The sequence below is a fragment of the Cygnus olor genome, chromosome 20 (assembly GCF_009769625.2).
Source record: "Cygnus olor isolate bCygOlo1 chromosome 20, bCygOlo1.pri.v2, whole genome shotgun sequence".
NCBI lineage: Eukaryota > Metazoa > Chordata > Aves > Anseriformes > Anatidae > Cygnus > Cygnus olor.
In genome coordinates, this window is record NC_049188.1 from 11283142 (window position 1) to 11292103 (window position 8962).

The 8962-nt window shown below is 45.2% G+C and overlaps 1 protein-coding gene and 1 long non-coding RNA gene across 8 annotated transcripts in view; one reads left to right on the forward strand and one right to left on the reverse strand.

Moving 5' to 3' along the window:
* The window catches only part of SGSM2 (small G protein signaling modulator 2), a 51185-nt gene extending 46577 nt beyond the window's left edge, over nucleotides 1–4608 (forward strand). For 5 of the 7 annotated variants that reach the window (XM_040532445.1, XM_040532450.1, XM_040532446.1 and 2 more), the window contains 3 exons: nucleotides 354–450; nucleotides 723–890; nucleotides 1697–4608. In XM_040532445.1, coding sequence (XP_040388379.1) covers nucleotides 354–450; nucleotides 723–890; nucleotides 1697–1785 — 354 coding nt within the window. In that variant the 3' untranslated portion in view covers nucleotides 1786–4608. Of the gene's footprint in view, nucleotides 1–353; nucleotides 451–722; nucleotides 891–1039; nucleotides 1140–1696 lie in introns of all 7 variants that reach the window. The other 2 variants (XM_040532448.1, XR_005813959.1) reach the window with 2 other exon arrangements.
* Nucleotides 2691–8593, reverse strand: LOC121057799. Its single transcript, XR_005813960.1, has 4 exons — nucleotides 8498–8593; nucleotides 8099–8190; nucleotides 7070–7200; nucleotides 2691–2773 (listed from the first exon to the last, which is right to left on the reverse strand). It is a non-coding gene; the product is annotated as an uncharacterized LOC121057799 (long non-coding RNA).
* Nucleotides 8594–8962: the final 369 nt, after the last annotated feature.

Here is an 8962-nt window from a genome sequence, read left to right on the forward strand (position 1 = left end):
CAAATTCCCAAAACTTCTGCCTTCAGTACACCAGCTACCCCATGTAATGACTCACATTTATGGCTCAGTCCAGCTTCAACTGAAGTCAGGGAGAAATCACATTAAAATCTAGTCACGTCATAGCTGCACAGACAGTAAGCCTTCACCCTGTCAGTCTGTCAGGGCACCCACAGCATCAGCGTTTTGCAAATGCATAACGAAAGGGCGGATCTGTGCTAAGCAGCTGCTCAGAATAACCATAGGGTCAGCTGATAAAGAGTAGCAAAGAAGTCATCTTCACCAGCCTCCAACACCTTTGATTTTGGCTACTTTCAGACACGATAATGTTTAACATCTTATGCTTTGCATTTTAGATTCTAGACTCAGAGCTTTTTGAATTGATGCACCAGAATGGAGATTACACTCACTTTTACTTCTGCTATCGCTGGTTCCTGCTCGACTTTAAAAGAGGTAATAATGTTCTATGCCTATAGTTAGAGTTGTGCAAAACTGAATAGATCTGTTTTGATATAAATGTCTGGAGATGAGTAGCAGCTAGGCTCACTAGAGTTCTCAGAGATTAACTACCATTGAAATGATGTTGGCTGGAGAAGGGGAGAGGGAAAGGGAGGATTCATCAAATTCTATTCTTTTCTGCATAAGGCCTGCAAGACGTTAGTTAGAGGGGGTAAAAAGGTCAATTTGAATAATCAGATGCTCTTGTAATGTTTATTCCCATTCAGAATTGTTGTACGAGGATGTATTTACAGTGTGGGAAGTTATTTGGGCAGCAAAGCACATCTCTTCAGAACATTTTGTCCTTTTCATTGCCTTAGCACTTGTGGAAGTTTATCGAGAGATTATCCGTGATAACAACATGGACTTCACTGATATCATCAAGTTTTTTAATGGTAAGAAACACTTTTAAGAAAGTCATTTTGATAAGAAGGAAGTATCCAGAGTTTGCTGCTTCTCCCTTATTCTGACAAACCACCTGCAGTTGTGCAGTGTTGTTGCTGACATGAAAAGCCCCATTTCAGTTTAAGCTGCAAATCTCTTACCCCTTCAGTCACGTTGCTTTTCATGTAAGTGAAGAGCCCAGATTTTCAAATACTTCCTGAAGATCTTACTTGGCACACAAACAGCGGCATTCCTGCTTCCCTCAAAAACAAACAAACAAAAACACACTAAAGATTCTGGTCTGTCAAGAGCTACTTTACTCTAGCTATCTTACTTTACTACAGACCTCTCTATGTGGAACTATTTAGCCACATTGCTCCAGGTACGTGAAGCCCTTCTTAACTGTATTATCACTTGCATCCCAGTCTATCCAGCAATGGTCCCTTCCTGGAGGGACATCTTTTGATCAAGTTGGGTTCTGGTTCTGCAGCTTTATATTTTTTAGAGTCCAGAAGGGCTGTTCACAGACGTGTGGGTGCAGACCTCCCATTCGTGTTCTGTGGTCATAAGGCACTGGGGTTTTCTGGAGCAAGAGAACTGACACCTGAAGGATTAGATCTTCATGCAAGGACCTATAGCACTAAGGGATTTGTTCATTTATTCTATTGTTAATTCTACAAACCTAAAGCCCAGCAATACTTCTGGATTGCTACTCGTGTTACACTAACTAATCAATGCTAATGTTATAGTACTATCAATGCTAGGGCACAAAAGTTCCTGTCACTGACAGTTAAGAACGTTTGTCTGTGTCTTTTAGAAATGGCAGAGCATCATAATGCCCAGGAAATACTGAGGATAGCGAGAGACCTTGTCTACAAAGTGCAGACATTGATTGAAAATAAGTGATAATGAACAGACTGTCATTGTGGGCCTTGTTGTGAGCTATTGGATGGAGCATTTCTTGCACTGTAACTTCAAAACGGTGTTTTAATTGCATCTTCCATGTAATGTAATAAATATCTAACAGATTTGTAATACTTTTAAAAATTGAACTTTTCCTTCACCAGATAAGGTTTGTGTTTGATAGTCCTTGTTACACTCAACTTTGTATTTCAAGACGGAATCTTTTTTCATTCTTGTATTTCCCTCTCTCTAGAAGACTGTCTACCTACATATTTGAGATATTAAAAAGGGGGGGGGGGGGGGGTGACATACTGGAACACTTATATTTTGACTTACTGCACCCTTAATAGCACATTTTGTGCTCTGACAGAGCTTTTCAAGGAGGTAGGCCCTGATCCAGTACTCAAGTGTCACAAGCATTGAACTGGGTCCTTGGAAGAGCACATATATGGACGCAGTTTGTGGACTATGCCTTGAAAGTGGAAGAGAATGCATATGCAGCTCCGGTTACTAAAACATTTGAATTTATATTCACCAGAGTATTTAGCAGCAAGTAAAATAAACAAGGTTACCAACTGGGAGAACAGCCGTATAGTAAATAACATAATTAAGATGAGCAGTGAAGATCTGGCAGCATTGGCTAGAAACGTGGGTTAGCCTTTGCTGACAGCTCATGCTGTTGAGTCTTCATGGCCTACACATGCCACAAACATGCCCTCGCTTTACTTTGCAAACTTACTCTGGAAGTATTCCCAAATGACAAATCTGCCCAATATAGTTCAGGTTAACACAAGTTGAGCACACAGAAACAGTTTCCTTGCTCATGTTAGCAAGTCCCACACTCTGCATCTGTGTGGAATCCCATGAAGTTCAGTCGCTACTTACGGAGCAGACACCACAGAGCCTCACCTCCTCCGGTTTAGTCACTGCTCACTACTAGCCTCCTCCTCCCTGCTCTGCAAAGCTTTCTGGGAGGACTTTCCTTGGGATCCTGCAAACACAAACCAGGCACTCATTAACTCAAGCAGGTGTCAGTGCTTGCTAGATTAAGCCATTCAAATTGTTGCACAGGCTCCATTTTGCTGTAGCACTGTGCTGGTTTGTCGAGCCATCCATGCACCCCATGGCAGTTCTGTGCCATTTCTTTCTTGTGCTTGGCTGCATGCTTTAAGTAGCAGCATAGGCTTTAATCCATGCTCTATAGAGATCGAAGGTGACTTAGAGTTAGCTGAGGCTCTGCCGTGGAGCTTTAAACAACTCTATTGCCATCTTAGCACTTCATCACACTGGATAACATTTATCATGTATACTCTTAACTACTTTCGCAGGGTAGGTGTTGTTTCTAAGTAAAAGTGTATCTCTGTATTAGCACAAGAGATGAAGGGAGGGAGCAGTTTTGTTGCAAATAAAGTTAACTGTACATTTCATAGATACATGTGACCTGTGCTCCTAGAAATCCTAGTGATTTAGCTTAAGCACTTTTAACTATTCCACCCTTGGCTATTAGAACCTCAGTGATTTAGAAGAAGAAAAAAAAAGAGAAAAGAATCTGATTTTTTTTTTAAATCATTCAGAGCACGCAGGGTTACACAGCTTTGTTTCCATTGAGCCTCATAGAGAAAACAGTTGTCAACTCTGCTTTTAGAAGTTTATATTGATTAGATCAGCTCACATGAGCTTCTAAAATCAGATTGTTAGCAAAATGGGTGTAGGAAATCAAATTACTCCGAAGATTTAAATCCTGAGCGGTGACTCTGCTCTTGTTATTGCACAAACAGTGAGCAGTTTCCTCTTGCTTTTTGCACTACATTTGTACTGCCTTTGGGGCCTCATGAGCTGAGCATTACTTGCACGTGCAAGAGGGATTTGGTTCTAGAGCAATCATCTGTGCTTAGATCTCTTTTTATGATTGCAGGAAAATAAAAATTATAAATCATAGTCCAAATGGACGCAAAGTGCTTTTCAGCTCAATGACCAAGCCCTTAAACTGGTCTCTGAAGATTTGATGGGAAGGTAAAGAAAAACAAACAGCCCAATCCATCCCTCTCTCTGTCGTCACACAGCCTGCATCACTTCGGCCCCTGCTCCCCAGACCAGGTCGTAAGGCCCCTGGTGTAGGCACACGCGCCTTCGCTGCTGTTGTGGGACCAAGCCTGTTGTTCTCCACACTCACAAGCATCATGGTCACAAAACAAGTGACAACAGATGTGCCTACATAATTCTGAAAAAGGTGCTGTGGAGGAGGAGGTGGTTTAGAAGGAAACCCCCTTTCTACACAGAACAGTACTAAAATAATAGCAGTGGGAGTTACAGAAGGAAGAAAGTTGTGATAAGCTTTACTCCCCACCCGCCACATGCTCCCACAGTTAGGGTGTGCTCAGGATTAGAAGCCAAGGAGTTGTACCGCAGGCAAGCTCACATTACTTATAGCTGTGCATCAAACTGTTTTATAGGCCAGTGCATGGCTGCTGAAAGGTCTCCAAAGCGCTTCAGTTTGTGTGTTTGTCTGTTCACTTGAAAAGTGAAGTAGTATTTAAAAAAAAATGATGAGCGAAAAAGCCCTCCAATTCACAGAGCCTGAGAAAGTGATGTAAAAAATAAAAACTGCACTATTTTTCTTTGTTGGGAATGTACTATACCACTCTACTCTGTTTAAAAAAAATCCTCCGCAAACTTTGTTGTACTTGTTAAAACGTTCTGTCTAATTGTATTTTATGAATATTGTGTATTAACTTATTTATTTTTGTCAAGAGCAGACTATTCTCTTTATTGCTCCATTATTTATGTTTAAATGTAACATATGAATAAATACTGATTGTCAAGGCATTCTGTGGAGCAATTTGGAAATAATTTCTCTCCCTCCAAGGTAATTTCAGAGACAGAACACAGAGCCCTAAGGACCGGGCTGTCTGGGAAGAGAGCATGATATGTAATTAACGTTTCAATGATGAGCGTGCATGGATTTTGTACTAAGCAGTAGTTTTAAAGTAAATAGGTCATCACCAAATAGACTGCTGATGTCCCTTAGATGACTTTAAGCAGAGATTTAAATTATATACAGTGCATGCCTAAGAACACCTATCGTCACATGCTGAGCCTGCTGGCAGTTCAGCTTCAGAGGAGGAGTGGGAACAGAAGTAGGCCTATGACAAGCGTTAAAAAATAAAGTTTCATCCTACATTTTTAGTCCTGATCGTGCTGCAGCTAACATTAAAATCTAGCAGAACTGCTGGGCTTCCAGGATAGATCCTCCTCCAGCACTCCCAGTTCGTCCTCCAAACCTATAAAAAAATCCTCCTGCTGCTCCTCTTCTAGAGCAGTGACTCTCCCTCTTCCAGAGCTTGCTATCTTACTTGCCTTTTTTTTGTGTGGTGGGTTTTTTTTGTTTGTTTGTTTTTGTTTTTTTTTGCTGTTGTCAGCTTTTGCAGAGATGGCTCTTCCAAGTTTTTAGGTAAGCCTCATTTGTGTTTCTGCAGGAGAGCTCTGCCCAGAGGTGGTTCCTGAGGGGCAGTGGAGCATTTCCCTAGTCTACTGGCTGTAAAAACACCCAAGTATAATGGCTCTCTGTACTGGAGAGCATGCAGCCATCCCTCAGCTGTTACTCGTGACTGTTAGAGCTTTTAATCATGTATTTATCCCTATAAAAGAGGATAAGCTCTTTACGAAGTGTATCTGGTGCCACTCTGTCCTTTTGCCTACATGGTGGGAGCTTGGATTGGGATGGGAGACGTGTGTAGCACAGCTACAACTACACATTTGCTTTCTCTTCTACAGGACCTTCTTTCTTATTACCAACACCCCCCACCCCTCAGCATTCTTCTTTTAGCAAGTTCTAAGAAACTTTTAAACAAGATATTCTACCTTAGACAGCTGTCCCCCAAAGCTGCAGAGTCCCTGCAGCAACAGGAATTTATTTCAGCAAGATGCAGTGTCCCAGTGAAGTTTCATCACCCCAAAATTCTCACCTCTACCCAGTGCCAGCAGAAAAAAATCAAACCAAAGAAATCTCCCCTGCTTCCTGCCCCCTTTTCTGCAACCCAGAACAGCTCTAACAGCGTGCTCAGTTAGGTTTCATGTGTTTTCTCCAGTCTACCACCAATTTTGCCAAACACAACAACTTTGGCACCCAGAGTTTATTAATGCCACATCTTACAGCAGTCTATTTATTTATTATTCCAAGGACTGACTGCCTTCTGTCTTCAGAAGCTCTACCTCACCTAGAAATGCTTTACAGTTTCATAAAGAAAATACAACAACAACAACAATAAAAACTTAGCCCCCCAAGCCATGCTGACAGCACTGGTTTGGGTTTGTTTTTTGGAAGGTACCACCTCACCCCTCCCTAGCTGTTACACGCATTGCCAAAAGCCTTGCTGAGCAGCGAGCGGTGCCTTCTCAGTGCCTTCTGCTTCGCCACTGCCACCGGGCGCTGCTCAGGGGCAGAGGGAAGGCAGCAAAGCTGGCGGCTGCTTGGAGATGTGCTCAGCCCAGGGAAGTCCAGGTGCCTTCGCTTCCAACCTCCCCAGACCCCACTTGCCTGATCCAGACATCCCCTAGTTGGGATGTTTATGAGGGATCTCCCCCGTGCCTCCTAAATAGCTCAGAAAGAGGAGTCTGAGCAAGTTGGCACTGTGGGGTGTTCAAAGGCTTCATCACTGTTTATGCTCCATAAAACTTTCCAGCTCTGACTTTGTCCCTTTTAATGCCCTTGTGCCTTTCACTCCCGTCAGGCATGGTCCTGATACTGTTCGTAACAACAGCCTGGCACATCAGCCTGCCCAGGCAAATCAGCAGAAACAAGCAAAACAAAAAATAATGCCGTAAGTCTCAAGCAATAGCCAAGCACTTCTATAGTTAACATTCTGCCTCCACAACTTCTTCTTTTCAAAAATCCTGGCAGTAAGAAAGCAGGCTATGAAACAAGCAGTGATAAAAGAGCTGAGTGCTTTGCCTTGCCTAGCAGGTCGGTACTGAAGTAGGAGACTGTGTAGGCAAGCACGCTGCGTGTACAGTCAAGAAGACAGTGTAGGCATAGCATAATTACACAGAAAAAGGAAAGCCCAGACAAACACTTTCCAGTACACCTTAGCAATCCTGTTTTCAATATAATAGTCTTAAGTTTGCTTTACTTTTAAGCTTCTGGTTTACTTTTTTTTTTTTTTCGATGCATGCTTGGACATAACTTTTGCTACAGCTCAGTAACACTTTTAATGACTTACTAAACCTGCACCATGCCCACTGTTTTTTTGCCCCACCAAGACACAGGTTCCACCACCTTGCAACTTACCAGTTGTGTTGTACAGTCACACTGAAATGTGCTTCCTGTGTCTCAGCCTGAAACATGCACCGCCACCACCCCAATCCATTCATCCAAGTTTGCTAAGCTTACTGACCATCACGTAGTACTCTTGCAAACCTCTGATGGGGAGTGGAGAATCCAAACTAACTAGGAAATGGGGAAAGCAGATTTCCTTCACAGGTGCTGCTCCTCAAGCGTCCTGGCAATTCAACCCATCAGTTTCCACACAGCAATCCTACCCTGCCTGGTGCCTGCCCAGGTGTAGCTGAGGCAGCATCAGAGGCACAGCTGAGCAATCACTGGCACTAGCACGAGCCTGAGTCCCACTGCATTTGCCCTTTCAGCCTAAAAAGCCATTGTTTCCCTTTTCAGAATGTTTTATGAATCCACTGTGAAGTCTAACTAGACAACTGATTGTAAACACTGAGGCGAACGGTATCTTGCACGTCAAGAGTGTGGACAAAAGAGAGGACAGGTCATTTGCATACCAATGAGAGCAAATTACTGGACTACCTTGACTATGTAACTAATTAACCAAACCCAATCTGCTGGGGCTGACAGGGCAGACTGAAAAATAGTGTAACGACGTTTCAGCAAAAGCCCTTCGTTATCAGTTTGGAAATCAAGTTGGGCATAACTAAGGGTGCTTCCGAGGCCGGCAGACAGGAGCGGGGATACCTACAGCCTGTTAAAAACGCAAAGGGCAGCGCTGCAGTGAGCTCACTGCACAACGAGGCCGAGCCTCAGCGTTAACCTGGCCACCGGGAGGAGCAAGACACCTCCAGATGCCTTCCCGGTATAAGCGGGGAGGCTTGGATGTACTCACCAGCACCTGGCGGCTGCACAGCCCCCCCCCCGGGCCCTGCTCGCCACCGGCTCCGGCGCTCTCTGGCTGGTCGGGGCCAAGCCCCACTCCTGGGGTGCTCACAAGTTTCTCCCCGAACTGGCACAGCCCTGCTCTTTCTGCCATGCCAGCTTGCTTAGCTGTGTGGGAAGGAAAGGCAAGGAAAAAGGCACCTGGTCTGACGCTCCTCTGTTGTCCTCCTCCACTTCAGGCTCACTCTCTGATGTCCAGAACGAAACACTTCTCACTGGTGGCTCCTGCATGCCTGGGGAGAGCCAAATACACAGCTGCAACAGGATGCGCAGGCTGAGTTCATTTTGGCAGCCCTGTTCCACCTGAGAGGCGTGACCAGACCTCCCCCAGCCCCGAGCTTGCACAAAGACCCAACACCACCACACTGTAAAGGTTTTTGGCTCAGCTACGGCTGTGAGCCCTGGCCCAGCCGATTTTCAAGCAGAGGGTTACACAGGGATGAGCTGGGGCATGACAGCACCGGGGCTGACTGCAAGGGTGCCCAAGGCACTCGCTCTGCCTGTGCTTTTCCTAAATTCCTGCAGCTCACTCCAGCTTACCTGGCTCTGACTCCACACACCAGAGGCAGGGAAACCATGAGGATTTTCTGAAAACCTGAGACATCCAACTTTGCGATCTGTAGGACAGAACATTCAAATCTGAGTTAGGTGAAGCAGATTTATCCAGGCTGTATTTCTAGCTCCTCATCTTACCGGCACGGACACTGCAGATCCCCTCTCCTCACACCCACCTCGCGGGAAGGACGCCCCGACGTCCCGCTGCAAGGGGGCACACCCCGGCTGGGGGCTCCTCACCTGGCACACGCGGTCACGGTGCCACGCTGGGGAACATCGGAGACGTGGGGCCTGGCCGGGCACTCCCAGCACCCCGAAGCATCCCCCAGACAGGAACAGCGCTGGCATGAGTCCGGTGGCTTCTGAGTCCTCCTGGCTGATTGGAGAGAAGGTGCGGTTACGGGCCCCAGCCTGTGCGTGATACCCTCCTCAGAATCACAGGTTGGGAGA